The following is a 26,275-nucleotide window of genomic DNA, read 5'->3' as shown; positions in this document are numbered from 1 at the left end:
TCCAGACAGCATTATGTCTATCGATTTTCACTAAAATACTTTTTTATCTGTTATCTTCAAAAACATGCAGAAACACACACAAAAAAAAGGGAAAATTATGAGGAAAAATGAAAAGTTTAATTTTTTTTTGTTGCTGTTGATGTTGTTCATGTGCTTCTGTTTGCTAGATGAAGAAGAAATTATATCATGAAGTATACAAATAATAATTTTCTTCTTAATATTAAATTTTATGTGCATGCTTTCAAACTTCTATTCATTTTCTTTCAAATTCTCTTTTTTTGTGTGTGCTGTGATGGAATTTTTGGGTACATGCTGGAGTGGTTTGGTCATTATGTCTGTCTGGTTAGTATTTGTATTGGAAATTCAGTGTACTTGCTTGCATTGCTTTGTTGTTCTGTCAGATCTATTGTTTTGCTTCCACAGACGATGCCTGCATATGCTTGAAGTTGGCTCTGTTGCTGGCAATTGCTTGTCAATTTTCTGTACCATACTGCTTTTATCAACAGTCTTTCATCATCCAATTGTCTGCATATTCTCTTACTGAGCCTCCTGTCTCTATGGATCCACCACCTCTTGTCTTATCTGGATCTTAAATCACAGCAAAAGACATTCCATGTGACTCTGTTGCTAATCATTTCTTACATACTTACTTCAATGGCTATACTGATCATCTGTGATCCATGACCTTACTCAATTGGCATCTAAAACTGACTCTATCACTGGTTGCCCTTTGCTAATTACCAATACCAAATGCTTCACTGTCTCTACATATCAGTAGAGATATGTAGATCGTATAGTTTCTCTATAAGATTTGTTTGACCGTCCTCGTGCTTGTCTTGTGTTAGTCAACTAGTTTGTTTAAATTCTCTATCTGCATGTTAAGTTGACATTCATTCATCACTGCTTTATCACCTCAAATAGCTTTAAGAACTCAATAATACTGTTTATCATGCTGATTCTTTGTTTATTCTACGGATTGGACTAAATCCCTGGATTCAGTACATTTTAATCCCGGGATTGAAAAACTCTTGTGTGGATTGAGGCTTAATTTCACCTAATCTGGGGCTACCAGGTCAGCATTACATAGGCCAACCGTCAGATTTTTTGAAATGTTTTACAAGGAACAGAGTACGTTAAGTAAGACGCCCTAATCCCCCAAAAAAGCCTATTCTGAATATATAACCCAATAAAATCTATAAAACTCAAGCGTTTTAACAAAAATCAGCATCAAAAATCCATTTAAAACTTCTCATCTTTAATGAGTTTCTAACAGCCACAAAAAAAAATCCATACAATAGAACCAACAACAATATCCACTGACAACAACAACAACCAAAAAAAAAGTGTATGTACAGCAAATAGAAAGCTCTCATAACATTTTTTTTATGGATATAATTTTTTGTGTGTAGAACATTTCACATGCACTGCAAAAAAGTCGAAGAAGAAAACAAAAATTTTTTTTTGTGCTACCCCATCTTTTTAGACAGAATGAAAAATTGGAATGACTTCTTCATGATTTTAATAGCAACATTTTTTTTTTGTTTCAGTTTAAGGCAGTGGTGAGGAAGCTTTGGTTTGTTATGGCACACTTGGTGGTAAGCGGTGACCGAAGCTGAGCATGGCATGGTGGTTCATGGCATATCCAAGAAATTATTGTTCCCGAGTGGACAAAAATACGTTAGAACTAGTCATCAACTGGACAATAACTTGCTATCAACTAGAACAGAATATAATGCAGGGTTAGTTTGTAGCCACGGCACTGCCAAATTCTCTATAAAATGCCTATATCCTTGATAAAATCAACAATGTCCAAGTAGCGCTGTTTTGGTATATCCACAACAACTGTCAACTAGCTATAACGTATTTTGGTCCACTATGTATTGTGCCGCATCACACAGGTTGCCCACCCCTGCCCTAACTCGTAAGAGAATGAAACGGATATTTTAGTCATGTTTATTTGTTTGCTCTCATTCTGGAGCTTGCAACTAATTTCCAAATTCATAAATGTTTGTAAACATTTTTCCAGTTCTTTTTTTTTTTGTTCCTGTAGAAAATGAGGTTGTTCTATTTATTTTAACATGCAGATAAGACATAAAATGTTTACACATACGAATTTTAATATTATGCAGTAAACGATTATGATCCCGTACTTCAGTTTTTTTTTGGTTATGTGTGCATAATTTTTAATATATTTCTCGGTAATTTAGACTTTATGAAGTTACATAAATGTTTGTAAATGGATGGATTTTGATGATGTTGGTGGATAATCTAGATGGATTTTGTTAGAAATTTTGGCATTTAAGCATTTAAGCGCATTTATGAATAAAAAAAATGGTCGGCTGGGTAAAAGGTGAGATCATGACAACAGAACATGGTAGAAAGCTCTAGTTTGAAGCATTAGCTGATCGCTGGAACAAATTGCTTAGCATTTCCTGCAATTTATTTGTGCAGGTCTGTACCTACCTTATACTTCATCCAAGGCTCCAAAACTGCATATTTTGTCTTTTTATACGAAGTATAAGTTACATTTAGATTCCTAAAGCAATAGTTTAGAAACTAGCAAGCAAAAGTCAACGATAGGGCCAGTTTCAGACGGCATCTAAAGAGGTCATGGTTTACAATTGATTAAAAATCCGATATACATATTTTAAAAATTTCAATTAAATCCCCGCTTGACATTTACAAATTTTTAAAAGCTTTTCCATTAAATTCACTTCTCTTTCACAATCCCAAACCTTCAGTTCAACTATCTATTTTTAAAATTTATCTCAAAATAAATATTTTATAAATCCCCAAAAAAATTCAATTAGTAGTGAATGAGTGAGCTTCGCGTGTACACAACAAAAAAAAAAGTTAATTTAATTCTAAAACTAATATTCTAGAAATTCACAGCATGATAAAAATTAAAATGTTTCAATGTTAACCGAAAATGTCACTTGCAATCGCCACAAAAATAAATAGACAGTCTCACATATATGCACATACACGATTCATTTAATTTCGCTTTTTCTTGCGAATCCACCAAATATCACTTTGCCACCACTAAAACCATTGTTTGTTTAGTATTTTTTTTTTTTTTCAGTCATTCTGCTTCTGTTTTTCGTGTGTCTTTAGGATGATAGTTTTCAGAATTTAGTGAAATTTTGTATGACTTTACTGAAGGAGGTGCTAAATCAGTGATAGGCAACCTTTATTGTGTCACGACACATCTTTATGGTAAGTCTTGTCCGGCACATGCGACATGCGGTTTAAATGTGGCGCGACACACACGATATCAATACCACTGTGCTAGACACGGCGCACCTTGGTGGAAAGCCACACCCGACATCGAATACAACATGCAGTTCTAGTGCCGAGTCACACAAGTTGTCCATCACTGTCCTCTCACAGCACAACTTGATAGTAAGTCTCGACCGGCACACACACGACATGTCATTCTAGTGTGCCGCAGCACACAAATTGTCCACAAATATGCTAGATCGTTCTACGGCACACCTTGATGATCACCCACGACCGGCACAGTCAACGGCATGAGATTATTGTGTGCCATGACACATAAGCTGCCCACCACTGTGCTATATCTTTAACAATCTCCTAAAAATTCACCTCAAATCTAAAACTAACTCCTAAACAGCTAATGCTGCAAAAAAAAATCAATCCTTCCATGTAACTGCCCACAAACAACCTATTGTACAATGAATGAAGATTGAATTGTATAAAGATTAATTTCAGATATAAAATGATCGTATTTTTGATTAACCCAGAAATCTATTTCAGATTAAATTGAATTATATGCTATACAACTCATAAAACCATGTGGATTGCCTTCTTGGAAAAAATCGTCATGTTATCCTTTTTTATATGGATTATATACATACTTTAGGGTTTGCAATCAAACAAATTGAACAGATTTGATATTGATTGAGGAGCAGGGGGTGTAGTTAGGGGGGATAGGGGGCTTTTTGAAAGAAATTTCTCAATTTGCTGGGGATTTTGGTCGAATTTCAGGCTTCGATCCTGTAGAATGATGTGCTTCATCGGTTGAACCCAAGGAGCATTTGAACGGTTCTGGCTTTGTCATATAAACTTTGATTAAGGGAGTCAAACTGATCATCCGATGATCAGCTGCCATTTAGACGGCGATATAGCGGCTCTGTGACGAATACGTTGTGCTGTTTGGGATTCGATTAATTAGATACATATAAGATGCATGATCCGGAGTCACTTGAGCTTTGGAAATTGGCAAGTGGTTGCCAGCGAACGGACTAGATTCAAGAGACATATGGGAGAGGCCATGGATCACAATTGTCCGGTACGGCTAGTGAATTAAGTAAGATCCTCATTTTGCATTAATCGGAATGCATCCATCGACATAATCTCCACAAATCAATGCAACAACAACACTCTGATCAAAATATACTAAGGAATAAAGTCTATATTTATAAGCATGCATATGTTGTACGCTTTTGAATCCTCAAAACAAATATTTGCTATTTGCAGGCGTACAAATCACTATTATATATCGAAAGCCACAGTCGAGTGTTATTCTATATTTATTTTGATATTTTTGTTCTCACTTCCCACTGCTTCTATCCACCGCTATATAATTTTTTCTATCCACCGTTAAATCTTTATATTTCTTAATACTAGATGTGAATTATATACAGCACATATGCAGCGATAGAGGATATGAAATTGAATTGAGTAGGCAGCAATAACAGTGGAATTTATTGTCGTAATCTATTGAGAAGTATACAAAAAAATATAATAAAAATCAATATAAAGCAGGAAAGAATGTCGAGACGGAAATTGAAATTTATATATCAAATGCAATTCATGTTAATAATAAAAACATAAAAGAAAGATTTTTTTTTTTTGGCTTTTGTTGTTGCGCTAAAGCGACATAATTCTTTTAATATCCGGGTTTTTTCATATTTATTATATTTATATTATACTCCTTTTTTTGAGTACTTGCAAATGCAGAACAAATTTGAATGGAAATTTATGTGCAGTTGGATTGAAAAATTTCTCTTATCGTGGTTTGGTTTGGGGGTTGATATTTGATGCAGTGTGACATAAAGGAGAGATATTGGAGTGTGAATGAGGCATTATCCTAGTCCAAAGTAGAAAAATTTTGTGTCAATAACTATAATATCCAACAACCGAAGCCTAGATTCATGAATATAGTACTGCAATCATCACGCGCAAAACAGGTGTTCAACGACCTTCAGCATATCCTACCCAAGTACTTACTAACACCTCCCCGTGGTTCATTCCTGGCTATTCTAATGCGCACAAGCGGTGCAAAACTAACGGGACAGGTTAAGTTTGAGTATGAGGCTTGGCAAGCCCATCCTCGTTAAACAACCTTAAGCCACAAAACGTTACAAGATTTTTTAAACGCAGCAATAGTCCCAGCGTGCTAAGGCCAATGAAGTAAGTAAGTAAGTAATTAACACGAGCTTCCAATTATGCATGATCTGGGATAGAATCTTAGTCTTTTGTATTCAGAACTCAAGAGAAACAAGAATACTCAAAAAATTGAGGATGCTCAACTTTATTGAAAGACAATATTTATAGAAGCGCAAAAATTTGATCAGCAACAATAAATAATGTATACACAGCGCCTTATCCTCACAAATCAGTTGTGTGTCCAACAGTCAATTGTAAACCGTGTTTGAATCTTAATATCCGTTTTCATATCTGCTTTCGTTGCAATTATTCAATAAAGTACGATAAATTCATGTTTATTTAAGTTCCTTACTCGACGAAGGCACACGATGTAGAAATGGTCATTAATCCAATCCCATACTGCCTTTGTTCTGACATGATGCCGGTTTCCATCGAATCTGGACTGTAACCTGAGTCACGGTGGTATGGTGCTGGATTTTTGGACATGTGATTTCCGTGCTCATAATTATATGAAACCCTTTGGCTCTTAGGCTTCGGTTGCTATTTCACAGATAAGATACCTCCTGGATAGGGTTTTTCTGTGATTTTATGAACAAAATAACTGTTTTGTAACCAATTTTCCATAAAAATCTTAAATTTCAATCATCTTATCCATCAATTCCGAATTTAATATTCATTCCATAAATTTTCCAGCAATTTTTCATCCAATTCCACCATTTAAAAGGAGAATAAAGAGTGAAAGCAACACTGAGAAAAAAATCTCAGTCTCAAATTCAATTTATTTAATGCAATGCATGAAATTGTGCAATGTCGATGTATATCATGCGCTTTGTTTAGATAAACAGTTTACGTGAGTTGAAGTTACATGTTACTCACTCATACTGATAATCAATTTTTTTTATTTCTCTCCTATATGTGCATTTTGTGGATGGAAAATGAAGAAAAAATTTAAATAAATTGTCAGAAAATGGAAAGAAAAAGGAACAAAAAAAAAATAAACATTTTTGACTCAAGTCACGGAAAATCCGCAGCAGTAAAAGAATTACTGTTGATGAGACACATGAGATATATGTATGCACGAGTGCATATTCTATGTTTATATGAGTATCGTAGTTTAATGGTCGAAATATTTTCAAGTTGAGCGTCAACTTGTCGCACATTTTGGAGATATTATAAAACCAAGCCACGTCATAATCGAGCTTCAATTCAACCAAAGCTTTATATCTTAATTATTTCAACAACTGATTTAATCAACTTCCTCAACTGTTGGACCAGCGTATGCTCCCTGTCCACTTTGTGGTTCCACAACCTCCAGCTGTTTTTGGTCCTCCAGCACCTCCATGCATTTTTGCCATGATTGGACTACAAACTCGTTGCATTTCTTTCAAATGATGTTCAAATTCATCCTTTTCAGCAAGTGTATTGGAATCAAGCCATGACAATTCAGATGTGCACTTGTCACGGACGATCTTTTTGTTATAATCATCCAATTTGCCTGCTTATTTCGTCTGAACAAATCTATACTGAAGAATTTTACAGTTAAAAACTTCAAATTTTTTGAAATCAGAATGCCTTTGTACTGTTCTCGAATATTATAGCAGTTTGTAATTTTTTGCATCATTTTCTCTTCGTGACTGTTTTTTTAAAAATGTCTCCAACGGTTTTCTTTGTAGAATTTTTATATTTCTGCTATTTTCTATCTAATACTACGTATGTTTTTAAAATATTGATTGTCATTGGTTTATTATTAAAATTTTTCTCCGCTGTATCCTGTTTTTGAGTCGAAATTTCTATAAAAATACAAAATTTTAAACCGGTTCAAAAATTCCAGAACTTCTGATTTTGAGAGTTGTGTCACTTTTTGTAGTATTTACCAATACCAGACTTCGGAAATCTGAGTGTCGAAATCCTTAGACACTGAATGTCTTAGACACTGAACGTCGAAGGCAGTCGAAATTTCAAATTAATTTTGACCGTTATAAAAATTTATGTTAACATCTGTTAATTTTCGACTAAAACTGTCACATGATGCTTGATTTGTTGTTAAACAACCTAAATATGACTCAAAGATTAAGAAATAGTGAATTTCGTAATAATTTTTTGGTTTTCTTAATAATAAAAATCCTTGAAGTTTTATAACGGTCTTTCAAAATTCAAAAATTAATGGTCATTTATTTTTTTTGAAAATAGAAATAACGACAAACTTCGACATTTCCACAGTCTGCATTCACATAATCTATTCCTTTTTTTTTGTTTCATATTCCACTGTGACTCTTTTGGAAAAAATCGGGATACTTCTAAGTTTAGCTTTATTGAGATTCTTTTTAACAATTTTGAGTGTAAAAAAATATTTAAATTTGGTTAGAAATTTGCAAAAAAGTGAAGAAAATAATTGAAATTCCGGGACACAGCAGCAAGTCAAAATTACAGCAGCGTCCCGGCAAAAGTTCGGTAGATGGCTGGCCGCCCTGCTCAGAATAAAGAAATCGTGTTATATTTGAAATGTATAAATATCATCAGTTGCAATACGTTTCAGTCAAATACTTATTCTATTAAATAGATAAGAAAAAAGCCACATACTATTGTCACATACTACGGTATTTTACAAAAAATAAGATTGGTGATATCAATAATATAGTCGAAAAGTTAATGAAATGTGTAGTTGAATAAAAATGGCGAAATCATCAGTGGGCCAGGTTACGTCGGACACGAAAAGAGTAATTAGAACAAGTTAAAAAATTTTTATTAATTTTAAATTTTTTTATTTTAGATAAGTTTAAAAATCCAGTCTATCTGCAAAATGAAATTAAATATTTTTTTCCAATCAGATTTATAAATTTTTCTGAACTTGATACATTAAATGACGTCATAATTTGTATTGTGAAGATATTTACACATTTAATAATCATCACAAGTTAAATACTTGAGCATTTATAACTTTTTCTGATTAAAAAAAAGAGAGAATATTATATCAATATAAAAGTCTCTCCGAGTAACAATCAATTCGTTTGACTGATAAGTTTGAACATATACATATATAGCATTTGAGCTTTGATTATGAAAACCTCAAAACTTAGAAGCTCGTGATTTTCAAAATCGAAAAACTTGATTTTAAATTCAAACTTTAAATCTCAAGTAAATTCTGAGATATTTCGGGATGTTCAAAATATTTCAAGTACAAGTAAAAATAGTCAAATTTTCAAAGAGTTGCAAAAATGTTCACAAAAATTGTAAAAACACAAGTTTTTATAAATTTGATTGGCCCGAATAACTGAAGTCACTTAATCAATCTAAAATGCGGCACCAGGCAGGTCAGACATGGTCCTAGATTAAAACCGGAGAGTCACGTTTGTCTGGTGCTTGATTTTTGATCGATTAAACGATTTAAGATATTTGATTAACAGATAGATTGGATTGTTCTATTCTACAATAAAAAAAAAATAAAAAGTGTTTAAAATTAAAATTAAAAAAATCATTCAAAGAATATAAAAATATTAAAAATAGTGGATTATATAGTTAAAACAAAAAGTGAACAAAATCCGTCTTTAGGTAGACTTCATGGCGCCGCTACGTCAAATGCACGTCGCGCCGCACTTTTTTCGACGTAGCGTCAACGTGACGGCAACGCTGTGCTATTCGGGTTAAAAATGAATTAAATTTATAATTTAAAAAGAAATCTTAAAGAATTTTAAAATTCTGGTAAGTGATGAAAAGTGAAAATAAGAAGTTTAGAATCTTTACATAAGGGCACTTTATTGGAAGAATTTTTTTTTATATTTATAAATTTTTTTTGAAAATCTTTTTAATTCCATAGATTTTCTGGTTGCGATAAACTTTCACTTTAAATTTTGAATATTCAGTTCTTACTTCAAATCTTTGTCTGATTACAAATTTATGGTAATTGTTAAATTGATAATAAGCTAAATCATTCGCTCATTCGATTAATTTGAGATATTCTTTCTATTCTTAAAATTCAATTGATTAAAATAATGTTTATGTTTAATGCCATGGACGATTATAACCATAGCAATTTAGATGAAGTTCCTGATGGTCTTATTGGTCAACTTCACTAGCTTCAAAATCCAATTTGATAGATTCAAGTCCAAATCTGGATGCATCAGATTCCATTTCCAATTCTAAATGAATTTCTATAACCCAATTCAATGAAAATTGATTTGGGCACTCGAGAACAATGCGCCCATTTTTAAGAATGATTGAATTAACAACTGGCAAACGGTCCTTTTGCCCAATCATTTGCTTTTTGTCGTGGATGTGATAAGCAAGCTTTTGAACATCATCTTGGTAAAGCAATGCATATGGATAGTTGAAGCTTGAAAATATTGCTGAAATTATAAAATTAATAACTAATTTTTTTATTTAACACTATCTAACTTACCTTGAAAGCCGTCAGATACTCCATATATTACTCCACTGAATCCGATTCCAATAAGTTCCAATTTAGTTTCAATAGAACCCAAAGAGATAATATACTTCCTTTTCATAAGCTGAAAAAGGGTTCTTATATCTGCAGATATATAGAAACGTTGATAATGGTTTGCCTCTCCATTACGAACAAATGCACAACGGTCGATACTATTGAGATTTGATCGATTGTTTCTTTGAATAATGTTCCGCATGACTTCTGTGCAAAATTCAGGATTCAGGAAGCTTGGAGAGCTTAGAGATATGGTAAATTTGGGAGGAACTCTATACACCGTGAAATCACCAATGTCAACTCGCTGCTTGAAGTAAGGTTGCATCAACTCTTTTGCAGTCCAGTGCAATGAATATTCATTTCCTACTGCTATTACTATAACACCCGTTTCGTTTCGTACGTACAATACTTTTGGCTTTTGCAAGTCTTGTACATTATTCTTTTGATAGTCCAAAAATTTGCGTATATCAGATTCATTTTTATTTACAAATCCAATATATGGAGACTTATCTTTAACGATATATAATTTCAAAGTGTCCATTTTTATATCTAGATTTCCTAAATTATTACTTTTTTTAAGTATTTTTCAAAAGAAACATTAGAAACATGATTTGTTTAAACCAAATTAAAGCCAAAATAAGTTTGTCTACCCCTGAACTTGAAAATAATTATTGTTGTCAGTAAATAAAAAATTATTTGAGCATATTCAAGATGATTTAACAAATTAATTCTACTTCATAATATGTCTGATCCAGTACTTTATGAAAATTTCTTATTAGCTTCCTGTTAGAAGCTCGTCAAAGGTTTAAAAGTCATAATAAATGACTGATTAATTTTCTTTTTACCATTTCTAATTAGATTCTTATTTCGACAATGAAAATTCAGATTAAACAGTTGTTCACACAATAACAATGCATGTTTCTATTTATTTATTAAGTTAAAAGTCTTTAAAGAAATGTAGTTACCTTAATTTACTGACGAAATGATTTATTCATGCCAATTCTTCCGAGGGGATGAACATTTAATTGGAAAAATTTAATTTTCGTTAAAAAATGTAAGGAATATAACTCGGATATAACATTCGCGTATTCAGGGATCGAAAATTTCGAGTAGAAACAAATTACATTATAAGCAAATTCATTCGATTTAGAGAGGTTCTTCCATAAATATGTACCTCTATCAAATCTACGTTTAAGAGTTGCCATTTTGGTTCGAGTTAGATGATCGTTTTCTCACTGAGTAACTCTTCATTTTGTGTTAATAAACAGTTGAACCAAAGAATTCTAGCTGTCTAAACTGATGGAATTGATGGATACAATGCATATTTATTAATAAGTTTAATTAAAGACTCCTTACGGATTTAATTTGATAACAACGATGTCTATTCTTCAGTGATCAGAACCAGACGAATTCAACTAATAAAAGTTTAATTAAATAAACTAAAAGTTGCAAATACAATTTGAATATTAAACGACAGTCTTAGACTACGTCTTAGACATATGATTATTCGATACAAATATTTTATTGAACTGTGTTTTAAAAAATGGAAATTTGAATAAAAGTTTTAATAAAATAAGAAAATCTGTTTTAATTTATACAAAATTGAACTTAAACTTAAACTAAACTTTTTGTTTCAGATTTTTAATCTTACAGAGTTTGATTTAATTAAAGTATATCTGCTGATTCTTTAGATCACCACAGAAAAGGATTAATCACTAATATGACAATTCTACCAGTAAAATAGTTGTCCCAATTGTATTTGACATTAAATCCCCAAATCATTCTTGGATCACATCCTTATTCCGTTTTGTGTAATCAACAGCTGATCTCATAGCAATAAGAAACTCACGTAACGTTGCTGTACTCTTCTTTAAAAACAAGGCATGAGCCAGGAACGGCAATTTTCTTAAACTACGTCCACTAATACCTGCAGCTTCTTTACAGACATGGCACATTATATTAGCTGTTGAAAATGGTGAAAAATGCTGCAATTCCAGGAATGTTTCGTAATTATTGATGGTATCAATGTTGAAGTCATCACGTCCATCATCTATGCTGTCAGGAACGATCATTCCTTTGTCAGCTAATTCATTTATAGCTGAAGAAATGATCTTCAAAATTGCATCAAATGAAGGCTGCTCAATCATCATGACAATATCAGCACGATCCAAAAATGCTAAATCAATGCTCTTAGTTAAATTACTTGTTGCTATGATCAGGACATTTGGATATCTCTTAATCTTGTCCAATTGTGTAAGTACGGAGTTGACAACTCTGACTGAATCACTTGGTTCATTATTTGATATGTTTTCACGTGCAAATGCAATTGACTCGACTTCATCGATAAGTACAATAACGAGATTTGATTCCATTTCAATGACATCTTGGATCTGTTGGAATAACTTCATGACTAGCTTGCCACTTTCCGAAAAATACCTCGAAAATAATGAATGTGAATTAATTTCAAATAAATGACTGAATTGATACTTGTTATTCATTCTGATTGATAATTTCTGTGCCAATGCTTTGGCTAGAGATGTTTTACCAGTTCCAGGCTTGCCATGAAGGAGAATTAGACGGTTACAGGATATAATGTTTTGATCCACAGCCATTTCAGAGAATAATAAAATTGTTTTTGCAAAATTTAATAAATTTTCCTTCAGATTGTTGTCATAGACTAGAGATTCCCATAAACCATTCAAGTCTGTTCTGTTTGGTAAGATCCAGTGCCTAAAAATACAGGAAAATTAAGATCCAGTACAAAATTTCAATAAAAACTTACATTGAACTTGTAATTTGCTCATCGTGAGCTTCCATGACTTCCAATTCCGGATCAATGTGCTCTGAAAACTCGTAGTAATAGAATTCGACATGCTCTCTGTCAATTTTGTCAGCAATATCATCAATAGAGATACAATTTATTGATCCTTCAAATTCATTCAGGAATGTAAATTTCTTGGACGGAATGTAAATAATTGAATTTTTGTTTAATAACTTTGATTCTATTGATTTAAATATGATGTCTTCGAGTTCCTGCTTTCGACAAAAGTCATCTTTAAGTAATCCAACTTCAATTGACGTAATCATTATTTAATTAACACTTTAAAATTATATTTTATTGAAAAACAAAACAACAAAAATTTGCCGGTAAAAATATATGGATTTAAATTTTAAAAATACGTTATGCAATGTTTGGTGTGATGTAAATGCTTGAGGATTTGTAAATCATGCGCGTGGAGAATCATGTGGAGAAACATAAGAATGTTGTGAATTGTTCTTTAGGATTGTGGTTACATAAGATTAAAACGAAATTAAATTAAAAGAAGATTACGGAAAAATTACAGATGATTGACAATGGATTAGACGAAAGATATTTGAAATTGGAAAATTCGTTATATTTTTTATTAGATACTATCTGACCTTGTAGCTTTTATACAAATAGATTAAACGCATTGCAAGGATTCAATTTCTATGATACCTATTTACTTATTATAAAGCAATCAACTAGTTCCACAGATTTTAAATAAGAATTTAAACGGTATTTTTACTTTTAAAATTTATGTTCATCACAGTAAACAAGGCTTTATTTTGAGTATCTGTTAATTTAAGACAATTTTAGAGATTTCTGGGAGTTCTATTAATCTACAACAGCATTTTAATAGTCAGGATATGTGCAAAAATTGCAAGAAGCCACCGGAATGAAAGAAAAATCATTGAAAATGATGAAAAAAGCAAGCGACTGTAAAATGTTAACAATTTCAATCAATTCCGATAATTTCTAGAAGAACTGACAATCAGATGCTCTGTTGGATATTCTTCTACATAATGCATAAACGGATCAATGCCAACAACAATATTTGATCAATAACAGCCAACACAAATTCTGAAATAGCAATAAAAACCACCTGATTTTACAACAACATTTTGATAGTAAATCATCTGAAATAGCACGTGTTGCTTTACAAATATTCCGGTACAAATAAGAAGAAAATGTTTTTCTAGACACTTTTTGTACATGCGTACCATTAATGTTTACATTAAATCCATGTGGCATTAAGGGTGGGGATGTTGTGATAATGGACCAAAAGTATGTTGAAAAATAGGGGAAAATTTTCAGATGTAAGAAAAATTTTCATCTTGTGGACTTAGCCATTGTGAAAATTTTTTCATTTTATAAAATTTATTAATTTTTTAAAGAAAATTGTAATAATTCCTAAATAAATTAGTTAATAAGCATCAAAGTGACTTGAATTTGTTGGAATATAGTTGAAAATTGTTGAATTCATTTGTGAAATTAAAGGAATGAAAATTCACGCCCATTCAATGTCGGATAAAAGTTAAAATTATTAATTTTCATAGCTAAATAATTAACAGAATCAACAATTAAGTCCTTTATTGAGTAAAGGAACTAGCCATGAAGAGATATTACATTATTTTCCTAAGCTTCTTCGTTAGTGCTGTTGCATTTCGTGGGAATTCCAATCGAGCAAGTTCCTCTGGAAGCACCAGTCAGTCATCGAATCAATTGAATATTGGTCTAATTGCTCCACACACCAATTTTGGTAAGTTCAGGTTCCAAAAATCCATAAAAATGTTAAGTAATTCTGATTTTTTTCACTTACAAATTTAATTATGTAACAATTATCCATGGATGTGAGAATGCCTCACACCACTATCCCTTTGTGTTCCTTTTTTATTTGTTATCAGTTGATATTTCCCCTCACTTTTCCTTTCATTTCCCCTTCAAACCAATTCAATTGTCTTATATCCAAAACAAACTCTTCTGTTTGTCATCACTGCTATGCATTTATAGAAATTGTTGCTTAGTAGCTTCCAGACTCTAATTATATAATTTGTTCCAATTCCACAGGTAAACGTGAGTATCTCCGTGCAATAAACTTGGCTGTCACCGGTCTATCCAAGTCACGTGGCCAGAAATTATCATTCCTTAAAGACTATGAATTTACGCCATCCAACATCCATTTCGAGTCATTAACATTAAATCCAAGTCCAACAGCTATTTTGACAATTTTATGTAAACAATTTTTACATGCAAATGTATCAGCAATTTTATATTTGATGAATTACGAGCAGTATGGTCGATCAACAGCAAGTGCACAATATTTTCTACAATTGGCAGGCTATTTAGGTATACCAGTGATTAGTTGGAATGCTGACAATTCAGGTCTTGAACGTAGAGCCTCACAATCAACACTTCAACTTCAATTAGCACCAACAATTGAGCATCAAACTAAAGCCATGCTGAGCATTCTTGAACGATACAAATGGCATCAATTTTCAATTGTCACATCTCAAATTGCCGGTCATGATGATTTTGTGCAAGCAATTAGAGAGCATGTTGCTGAAATGCAAGATCGATTTAAATTCACAATTCTAAATTCAATTATTGTTACGCGTCCAAGTGATTTAACGGATTTGATAAACAGTGAAGCTCGTGTCATGCTGCTTTATTGTACAAAAAGTGAGGCAATTGATATATTAAAGGCAGCTGAAACACATCATTTAACTGGTGAAAATTATGTGTGGGTTGTGACGCAATCAGTTATTGAAAATACACAACCACATTCGAGTTTTCCGGTAAGATCAGTTACTTGATGTAATTTATACTCAGTAATTTATATCCTTTATGCTGTATAAAAAGGTTGGAATGTTGGGCGTACATTTTGATACATCATCAGGAAGTCTCGTTAATGAAATCGCAACTGGAATTAAAGTTTATGCATCTGGAGTCGAATCTTATTTGAATGATATCCATAACAAAGGAAGGAAGTTGAACACGCACGGATTATCATGCGAAGATGAGGGTCGTGGACGGTAAATTACTTCATTTTGGCAAGATTAATTGCTTGATTAATTTATTGCTGGTTTTTTCTGTATAGATGGGACATGGGGGAAGTGTAAGTATAGGCTTCCATTCTTAGCATTCAATGCTATTTACAGTAACAATCTTCCAGGTTCTTCCGATACCTTCGCAACGTGTCAATTGAAGGAGACATCAACAAGCCAAATGTTGAATTTAATACAGACGGTGACTTGCGGTCAACAGAATTAAAAATAATGAATTTAAGACCTAGTGTAACGTCAAAAGGAATTGTTTGGGAGGAAATTGGTGTTTGGAAGTCATGGCAAACGAATGCACAGCAGCAGCTTGACATCAGGGATATTTATTGGCCTGGAAATTCTCATGCGCCTGTAAGTGATATTGTAGAACCAGACATGTAAAACAGGTGTCTGTGATAGGCAAAAACCATACAAATTCTTGATAATTTGTATGGTTTTATAAGAAAAACCATACAAATTATCAAGAATTTGTACTGTTTTTGCCTATCACAGGTGCTTGTTTTGCAACTGTGTAGAACCTTACAAATGTTGTTTACATCATTCAGAATTTGTATGGTTTTCAACTTTACATTTGTAAGGTTTTAAATTTGCCATCATCAATTGATCAACAATTCATTTAAATTACAGCCACAAGGTGTACCAGAGAAGTTCCATCTTAAGATTACATTCCTAGAGGAAGCGCCATACATCAATCTATCCCCACCCGATCCAGTCTCCGGAAAATGCTTAATGGATAGAGGAGTGATTTGTCGTGTAGCACCTGATGCTGATGTTGTGGATATTGATCAAGCACATAAGAATGGATCTTACTTCCAATGCTGCAGTGGATTCTGTATTGATTTATTGGAGAAATTTGCAGAAGAGCTAGGCTTCACATATGAACTTGTCAGAGTTGAGGATGGACGTTGGGGTGTTCTTGATAATGGAAAATGGAATGGGTTAATTGCAGAATTAGTAAATAGAAAAACAGACATGGTGCTGACATCCTTAATGATTAATGCTGAACGAGAAGCAGTCGTTGACTTTAGTGAGCCATTTATGGAAACAGGCATTGCCATTGTAGTCGCTAAAAGAACTGGAATTATTTCACCAACAGCTTTCTTAGAACCATTTGATACAGCATCATGGATGCTTGTTGGAATTGTCGCAATTCAAGCAGCTACATTTATGATCTTCTTATTTGAATTTTTATCGCCGAGTGGTTTTGATATGAAAATGGCAGTTCCTCAAGCAGCACAAGGAAAGAATGGCGTATTGCCTTACAGATTCTCACTCTTTCGTACTTATTGGCTTGTTTGGGCTGTACTGTTTCAAGCTGCCGTACATGTTGATTCACCGAGGGGTTTCACAGCTAGATTTATGACAAATGTGTGGGCTATGTTTGCTGTCGTATTTCTTGCTATTTACACTGCCAATTTGGCAGCCTTTATGATTACTCGTGAAGAATTTCATGAGTTCTCAGGCTTGGATGATACTCGACTGTCAAGACCATTCTCAATTAAACCTCCGATCAAATTTGGCACAATTCCATACAGTCACACAGATTCAACAATTGCTAAGTATTTTAAGGAAATGCATTGGTATATGCGGAAGTTCAACAAGACATCAGTCTCGGAAGGCGTTTCATCTATTCTTAGTGGATCGCTTGATGCTTTTATCTATGATGGTACAGTTTTAGATTATTTAGTCCAACAAGATGAGGATTGTCGATTGCTGACAGTTGGTCAATGGTATGCAATGACTGGATATGGACTGGCATTTTCAAGAAATTCAAAATATGTCAATATGTTTAATAAGCGCTTATTGGAATTTAGAGCAAATGGTGATTTAGAAAGATTGAGACGATATTGGATGACTGGAACATGCCGGCTTAATAAACAGGAACATAAGTCATCAGATCCTTTGGCTCTGGAGCAGTTCTTGTCTGCTTTCTTGTTGCTTATGGCTGGAATTTTGCTAGCTGGTAAGGTATTAACGATTTATTCAAAATATGCATCTAATATCTTTCCTTTATGCAGCACTGCTACTTCTTTTGGAATATTTGTACTTTAAATACTTCAGAGCACGTTTGGCCAAATCCGATCGTGGTGGATGTTGTGCATTAATATCATTATCGATGGGTAAATCGCTAACATTCAGAGGAGCTGTATTTGAAGCCACAGAACTTATCAGAAATCACAGATGCAAAGATCCATTATGCGATACACATTTATGGAAGGTAAAGCATGAATTGGACATGTCTAGATTGCGTGTTAAGCAACTTGAGAAGACTATGGATGCAAATGGATTGAAGCCACCTCAAATCAAGTAAGTATTGTGCTATATGCTGTTTATGCTCATTAATATCAAAATTTCTTTACAGAATAACTTCAATGTCAAACTTAATAAGCGATCGACATGATAAGCCACACATTCTCGGCAATTTAAGTTTAGGTGGAAGTGCTCAAGATTTATATCGATGGACATACAAGACGGAAATTGCTGAAATGGAAACGGTCCTTTAAATATGCTCAAAATGATATACAATTCGTGCTGATTGTGCGGATGCTCAAATAGATTTAAAAAGTATTCTTAAAATTTGGTGTAATTTAAAAAAAGTGAATCAAAATTAACTCAGTGTGGTGTATAAAGGAATAATTTAATAACCACATCCATAGCAACAGAATCAATAAGTTGATGCATAATTTGAAGATTATTGGGGTTCGTCCAGAATTGTAGGTCTGCAACTACGAACGAGCTATAAGGTAGAACCGAAAACTGCAGACCTGGTCATCAGAAATGTAGGAAATTCGGCCTGCAGCCGTGGATGAACTGTAAGATACAACCGCATCCAAATTACATACAATGCAGGCTTCAGCCTTGGACAAACTATCAGACACAGACAAAAACTGAAGCCATCGCAGCTAAAATACAGGAAATGCAGACCTTCAACCCTGGACGAACCCTAAAAAATAACAATAGCTGTCACATGGGAATCGTGTGTCGCACGGAATGAAGACATAAATGAGCACTTTTTTGGTATTTTACAGACAATTTTTTATAACGCCATTTGAACTAATTTTTGCAAGACAGGAACTATGAGAAATGAAAATAACATTTTTAGACAGTTTAGACAGGACAGCTCCTCGTATCCTTGGATATCCTAGTGATTCAATATTACCCCTAAGTCCACATCCTTAACCTTGATAGTAATAAACTTAGGATTCGGTTAAAACTGCAGGTTTGCAGACAAAAAGTGCAATTTGCAGCTTGGGCCCAGAACTGCAAAACAGGCACCTGCTACAAGCGAAATTCATACAATTTTCTTACAAAACCATACAAATTATCAAGAAATTGTACAGTTTTTGCCTGTGACAGATATCTGTGTTGCAACTCTGATTGAGACGATCTGTAAAATACAGCCAAAAACTGCAAGTTTGCATAACTGAATAGCACACACTGCAGACCTGCGGTTTACGGCCGAACCCTAAATAAATCAATTATTGAATGATTCTAAGATGTTTTGTTACGTTGTTAAAGTATAAGCTGAATTAACTATTGAATTAACTACTGTTGATAATAATTCTTATTTATGTAACCCTAAGTGTATATCCTTAAATGGATCCCTTTAAATAACCTATGAATTTATGTTTAATCATAATGAGAATCTCTAGTGACTAAAAATGATCTTCACAGTAATTAATTGACGTGAAACATTTTTAAAAAATTAAAAGAACTAAGCTTTAACGATGAGAATTAAGTGGCAATGAATATTTATTTCTACATACCATAAAGTAATAAAAAATAGCAAAACAATAGCGACCATAGATAAATAAATGTACCCACCTAACTTTAAAGGTTTACTATCAGTTGAAGGAAGGATGAGAATTGCCACAAAAAAGTCTTATAACTAAATATGACAAAAGAAATGAAACGAAATATTGAAAAGTATAATGTTAACAATTCATGTTCTGTACCATTATAATGAAAAATATTATTATTATTGAGTGTATGTTATTCAAACTTTATTAAAAGGCATAAAATTGTTTATTGGATAATATTTAAAATAGCGCTTTGATTTTCATTTCTGGATCTCTTATGAGAAAGGAGTGTGGAATTGCAGGAATGTCAATTAGATGTCAAAACAGAGAATTTGTACAAGCTTTGTGATGTGGCCAGCAATAGAGTCAAATGTAATAACCTGAGTTCCAACACAGAGCATGGTTCCAGTAAGTAATATGATAATGGACGAAAATACGTAAAAATTAGTCATCAATTAGACATTGACATGCCAAATTAAATTATGAAGTATTTCCGTCTAGCGGTAGGCCAAAGAACTCATGGAAAGAAGCTGTCCATAGAGATAGTGTCACACTTGGAATTGGTAATTGGCAAGCGGTAGCCAGCGATAGAGCCAACTTCAGATCCGACTGAGGGAGGCCATGAATCACACCTGATCTGTAAGGCCAGCGAAGCAACTAAGTAAGTAAGGATTTACATCACATAATGTTCATATTAATTCACACTCAAAAATAACGAAAAATCCGATTTTCAATTATTTTCTAGGCTTATTTGCCGGTACAGGCTTATAATGGACAATATTTTATGAATGTTATGTAAAAATGTGATAAACCAATATGTTTACAGACGGAGTTGAAGTGACTTGATTATAGCAGTTTTTAATACACGGTTTTATATGACTTGTTCTGTTTGTCCTTCTGTCTTTCTGTTATGTTCAAAATTTGTGATCCTTTTTTCGACAACTTCTTACAAATTCACTCAAGTTGACTTGAAACCGTTTGAATTTTAAGTCAATTTTAAGTTGCATGAAATAAAATTGACATTTCTTCATCCGACTTCTGGAAAATCGAAAGAAAAATTTGCTAAAGCTAAGAAAAAACAAGGAAAATTGTGACCTAAACGATCATAATAATGCTCACCATTGGTGTAGACACAAGAAAAATTTGGCTTATAACACCTGGAAAGCTAAGTGTCAACTCGAGATTTTAATTGGATTACTAATTCTATTATGAATTTTAAAGTTTGAATAAGAAGCAAAGACAAATCTTTAGGGTTCTTTAAAGCTAAAAATAATTTATTATTCTACTTAATAATTATTGCTGTACATTAAATAATTGCGCTCCTAATTAATTAATTTAGATCTCAAATAATCACAAATTTACAAACATAACATAAGGAACAATAATTTACAAATTAGTCTCATGATTCCTGAACTTAAAGTTATGACTATTCTCTCCTACAACCAAGGAAGCAATAAGTTATGTGACAAAAAATAATTTCTAGCATAAATGCCTAAACATCCAATATGATTAATGAATTGAGTATCTTTGAAGCTTTATATCTTAATTCTATCAACTGCTGATTTAATCAACTTCCTCAACTGTTGGACCAGCGTATGCTCCTTGTCCACTTTGTGGTCCACAACCTCCAGCTGCTTTTGGTCCTCCAGCACCTCCATGCATTTTTGCCATTATTGGACTACAAACTCGTTGCATTTCTTTCAAATGATGTTCAAATTCATCCTTTTCAGCAAGTGTATTGGAATCAAGCCATGACAATTCAGATGTGCACTTGTCACGGACGATCTTTTTGTCTTCTTCAGTCAATTTACCTGCTGGAGCATCTTCAACTGCTTGTTTGCATCCAAAGATGTAACTTTCAAGTTGATTTCTTGCTTGAATTCTTTGTTGATGCTTTTCATCTTCATCACGATACTTTTCAGCCTCAGAAAGCATTCGATCAATTTCAGCCTTTGACAAACGTCCTTTGTCATTCTTGATTGTAATTGTTTCTTGTTTTCCAGTTGAACTATCTTTAGCTGAGACATTCAAGATGCCATTGGCATCAAGATCAAATGTGACTTCAATTTGTGGAACTCCTCTTGGTGCTGGTGGAATTCCAGTCAAATTAAATGTTCCCAATAAATTGTTATCTTTTGTCATAGCTCTTTCACCTTCAAATACTTGAATAGTAACTGCTGGCTGATTATCTGAATATGTTGTGAATGTCTTCTGTTGCTTGCATGGAATTCGAGCATTTCTTTCAATGAGTTTAGTCATGACACCACCAGCTGTTTCAATACCCAATGATAATGGTGTAACATCAACAAGTAAGACATCTTGGATTGTTGAGCTGCTATCACCAGTGAGAATTGCTGCTTGAACTGCAGCACCATATGCAACTGCTTCATCTGGATTGATTGAGAAATTCAAGCTCTTGCCAGAGAAGAAATCTTGAAGCATTTTCTGAACTTTTGGAATTCGAGTAGATCCACCAACAAGAACAACATCATGAATTTGACTCTTGTCCATTTTTGCATCTCTTAATGCACGCTCAACTGGTTCAAGTGTTGATCTGAATAAATCCATATTCATTTCCTCAAAACGTGCTCGTGTGATCTTTGAATAGAAATCAATTCCTTCATGTAAAGCATCAATTTCAATTGTTGCCTCAGTGGATGATGATAATGTTCTCTTGGCTCGTTCACATGCTGTTCTTAAACGTCTCAATGCACGAATATTCTTACTCAAATCTGATCGATGTTTACGTTTGAATTCTTCAATGAAATGATTGACTAATCTGTTGTCAAAGTCTTCACCACCCAAATGTGTATCACCAGCTGTTGATCTGACTTCAAACAATGAACCTTCATCAATTGTTAAGATTGAGACATCAAAAGTTCCACCACCAAGATCAAAAATCAAAACATTTCGTTCTCCTTTAAGATTCTTATCAAGACCATAAGCAAGTGCTGCTGCAGTTGGTTCATTGATGATTCTCAAGACATTCAAACCAGCAATGGCACCAGCATCTTTTGTTGCTTGACGTTGTGAATCATTGAAATAAGCTGGAACTGTAATAACTGCATCTGTGACTTTCTGTCCTAAATATGCTTCTGCTGTCTCTTTCATCTTTGTCAAGACCATGGAACTGATTTCTTCAGGTGCAAATCTCTTCTGTTCTCCTTTAAATTCAACTTGGATCTTTGGCTTACCACAATCATTATAGACTTTAAATGGCCAGTGCTTCATATCAGCTTGAATCTTCTCATCATCAAATCGTCGTCCAATCAATCGTTTTGCATCAAATACTGTATTTTGTGGATTCATTGCAACTTGATTTTTAGCTGCATCACCAATTAATCGTTCTGAGTCTGTGAATGCCACATAACTTGGTGTTGTTCTGTTTCCCATCTCATTGGCAATGATCTCGACTTTTCCATGTTGAAAGACACCAACACACGAGTATGTTGTGCCAAGATCAATACCAATTGCTGTTCCTGTTTTCTGTTTTGATGGCATTTTAGTTCCTTTTATTTTTCACTTTCTTTACTTTTAAATTCACAAAAATTATTTTTTTTTATTCAATTTCACAATTTTTTCACTTTTTTAAGTTTTGATTCGCTTTGAATTTTCTTTTACTTTTTCACTTCTGTGAGCTCTTTCTTGTTCAGTTATCTTTTTTGAAATGATTGCTTTTCGCTACGTTTACGTCCGCTTTATATATGAAAACGTAGAGAAATGGAACAATCTACGGATGTCGAGAAAATTCGCTGGTCAAAACCTCGCACTTTCTAGAAAACATTTGAGAGGTTCTGGAACATTTCACAGCAGTTTTGTATTGAAAGTGCTAGAAACGTATATATTACACAGTAATTGTTAGTGTAACGAATATTCTAGAATATTCAAGAAAATGAGCATGAATCTAATTATAGAATGGATGATGCAAATTACCTGTATGAATTAAGAGAAATTATGAGCTGTTTACATCCATGTTTTGATAAGTAATTCCCACGCACGATTCAAAAATAAAAAATCTACGTCACATGTCTTGGGTCATTGTCAAATTCCAGCAAATCGTTTTAAGGCGCATAAATTATCATAGATAATTTAACGAGCAATGGAACGAGTTTGCCACCATCAATAATATATCACCTTAGTTTAATTTGTTGTGTCTACCTGAACAGCTTAGTAGCTTAGTTTTTGTAACATATTATTCGCATCCATGCCATCAAGTTACAGTAAATTATTTAGTGATAATTTTGTTGGTATAACATGTACTGATATCGTACATCCTGGACAATCATGTTCTCAATTTATATTAAAGTATATTACGACTGACTTGATAATCGGTTCTTTGAAGTTTTACTTTCCTGTGTGCTTAGTACGGTGATAATCAATTAAAAAAACTGGATTTGAATCACATTTTTGTTCTGAATTTACAGACTTCCTTACTAGTCAACGTTAAACGATGGAATCAGCCAAAAACATGGACAGACTTCTTGAAATTACTGACAAAATGTTTCGTCTTTGCTGCAATCTTTAGTATATCCATTTTTGGTGGACTTTGTCTTGAATAGTAAGTTTTTTAACAGGTTAATGTTGTGACTACAATGTGGTTTGTGTTGAGGATTTAGAATGCTTAAAGGGTCTTTTATTGGATTGAGTTTCATGCTTCTTACTCGATCATATTCAAAGATATAGAATTTTTAATAGAACTTGATATCTGCATCTTAGTATTGACAGATATATTTAGATTGATTTTCATCTTGAATTGCACGCATGCAGCCTTAAACGAACAATAAGGGATTGCAGTAAATTCATGTCCGCGCATTTAAAACACAAGAAATTGAGGTCTACGGTTCTAATCCGACCCCTAATGTAGATTAATTCAATTTATAAAGCCAACAATCCATCATAATGGAAACATTCAAAATTGCACTGATTTACGCAAGATTCATAAGATACCCGATCTGCACAAATGAAGAAGGCTCTTCCACAGAGCTTTTAAGGCTCTGGTAAACCTTGCTCTGTTAAACCTTGGCTCTGGTAAAAGCCTCCTTTTGGTTTCCTGAGGCTGCCGTGGCTGAGCCTTCTTCATTTGTGTCACTCGGGATATGTTAAAATTAATTTTGAATTTATCATTCCAGTAAAATCCTAAAGAAGTTCCACTATCACCTAATAATATGGCTACCAACATTCGTCGGAACATTCGCATCAATCATACTACCTCCTGCAATTATGAAGGCAGAGTCACTTGCAATGTTTAATTTTTATATAGAATATATCATAAAAAGCTCAAATAGTGAAGCTGTACAAAAACTCAAACGATCATTACTGTCTGGAACGGTAGTATTTGCTGCATTTAATGCTCTTGTCATGTGCGGAATGCTCAAGGCTAGATGTCCAAATTTTTGGTTTTCAAAATTTAAATATTCTAAAGACAAAGAAGCAACAAACATTTGTCAAAAAATTCATTCAAACTTGACCTGTACTAATTATTTAATCAAGGTTAGTATTGTGCTTTTCCAAAAAAAATTATTCAAATTTTTAATTCCGTTATTTAACCAGGAAATTAAAGAAGCATCGACATTTGCATTGGGATTTTGCATCATAAAATCTATCTTAACATGTCTTGGAAAGCTTAATAATGGACCAATGGGGGTTTTGAAGATTTTCTTCAAGAGTTTCGACTTTAAGTTGTTTTCGTTTATTGCTGGGATTGATGGAGTATTTAAGGTAAGAGTTAAGAGACAGACAACCAAAACAGGGGGTTCAGCCATTAATCAGGGACCGATTAGTTTTGTGGTGCTACGGTAAGGCATGACACGCTACAGTATGGCACAACACGGTACGGTACGGCACTACATGAAACAGTACAGTGCGTACACTAATGGTACAGGACAGTGGCACACTTGGTATGGCAAAGTGGTATACATGTCCCGTACCAATATTGCACTGATGGTATGCCATAGTAGTACGATGGTATGATATAGACCATCTAGTAATGCTCTGTATCTCCACCGGAGAAGTCGACTCCGGAACTTTAAAATGCTATCCCAAGTTCCATATTGAATCCTCACATTCTCCGACTCAGGATTCTCAATACAAAGACAAAGGTTTCTCGATCTCGGTCTAGAGATTTGCCGATATCGAGAAATCTCCTAATTGTCTATGTCCCGGTCTCGGTCCAGGTCTCAAGAACGTGTAAAAAACCAATACTTCAATAGCCTTTAACTCATACTGCATAATATTTATCATTTTAGACAATATTTTGCTTACTCAATCAGAAGACATCATTCAGTCCATTAACAAATTGTGGAATATCATCATTCCTGGGAGGTCTTACATATGCATTCTTTCCACGCTATGAGATATTCACATTAGCAATATCAAATGCAATTGCTACATTCTACCAAGCCCTAGTCAACTGTTATGAAAAGGAGAAAAAGGAAATGCCAATAATTCTTAAGGGAATCAACAAGTTACCGATTTATTACTTATTGATTATACTTTCGGTACCGACATTAATGCACAATAGATTATTTTTCCCATATAATGTAAATAAAACTGTTTCGAATTTTCTAAGAGTTGGATCTAATGGAAAAGACAGAGATGTTATATATAGAGGAATAAGTACATTTTTTGGGTACAAAATAAAGTAAGAACAGTTTATCAAAATCATTGATTTTTCAATATGCGCAATAATTTAAATATGAGAATTCTAGAAAATTGCAGAAAAATCTTAAGGTGAAATTTCCATCAAAAAAGAAATTTCCAGCATTTC

General features: G+C 33.4%; 4 protein-coding genes across 4 annotated transcripts; 2 read left to right on the top strand and 2 right to left on the bottom strand.

The window, feature by feature from the left end:
* Positions 1 to 11,391: 11,391 nt before the first annotated feature.
* Positions 11,392 to 12,986, bottom strand: LOC139100949 (pachytene checkpoint protein 2 homolog). Its single transcript, XM_070653738.1, has 2 exons — positions 12,630 to 12,986; positions 11,392 to 12,577 (listed from the first exon to the last, which is right to left on the bottom strand). The coding sequence occupies exons 1-2, from the start codon at positions 12,932 to 12,934 to the stop codon at positions 11,626 to 11,628; spliced, it is 1,257 nt and encodes a 418-aa protein (XP_070509839.1). The 5' UTR covers positions 12,935 to 12,986; the 3' UTR covers positions 11,392 to 11,625.
* Positions 12,987 to 14,152: 1,166 nt separating this feature from the next.
* On the top strand, positions 14,153 to 18,434 carry LOC139100384 (glutamate receptor ionotropic, NMDA 2B-like). Its single transcript, XM_070653003.1, has 8 exons — positions 14,153 to 14,409; positions 14,718 to 15,445; positions 15,510 to 15,682; positions 15,748 to 15,765; positions 15,823 to 16,060; positions 16,337 to 17,672; positions 17,728 to 18,016; positions 18,072 to 18,434. Exons 1-8 carry the CDS (start codon positions 14,262 to 14,264, stop codon positions 18,211 to 18,213), a joined length of 3,072 nt encoding a protein of 1,023 aa, XP_070509104.1. The 5' UTR covers positions 14,153 to 14,261; the 3' UTR covers positions 18,214 to 18,434.
* Positions 18,435 to 20,759: 2,325 nt separating this feature from the next.
* On the bottom strand, positions 20,760 to 23,190 carry LOC139100630 (heat shock 70 kDa protein cognate 2-like). The gene has a single exon (XM_070653317.1). The coding sequence runs from the start codon at positions 23,008 to 23,010 to the stop codon at positions 21,073 to 21,075; it is 1,938 nt and encodes a 645-aa protein (XP_070509418.1). The 5' UTR covers positions 23,011 to 23,190; the 3' UTR covers positions 20,760 to 21,072.
* A 468-nt stretch (positions 23,191 to 23,658) lies between these two features.
* LOC139100924 (uncharacterized) lies at positions 23,659 to 26,169 on the top strand. Its single transcript, XM_070653707.1, has 5 exons — positions 23,659 to 23,872; positions 23,934 to 24,067; positions 24,639 to 24,999; positions 25,060 to 25,227; positions 25,755 to 26,169. Exons 1-5 carry the CDS (start codon positions 23,714 to 23,716, stop codon positions 26,151 to 26,153), a joined length of 1,221 nt encoding a protein of 406 aa, XP_070509808.1. The 5' UTR covers positions 23,659 to 23,713; the 3' UTR covers positions 26,154 to 26,169.
* Positions 26,170 to 26,275: the final 106 nt, after the last annotated feature.

This window comes from Chironomus tepperi, unplaced genomic scaffold, assembly GCF_022539635.2.
Source record: "Chironomus tepperi strain 1889 unplaced genomic scaffold, CSIRO-AGI_Ctep_v1 contig_8, whole genome shotgun sequence".
NCBI classification, from domain to species: Eukaryota; Metazoa; Arthropoda; class Insecta; order Diptera; family Chironomidae; genus Chironomus; species Chironomus tepperi.
This window is presented reverse-complemented; position numbering and strand designations above follow the sequence as displayed.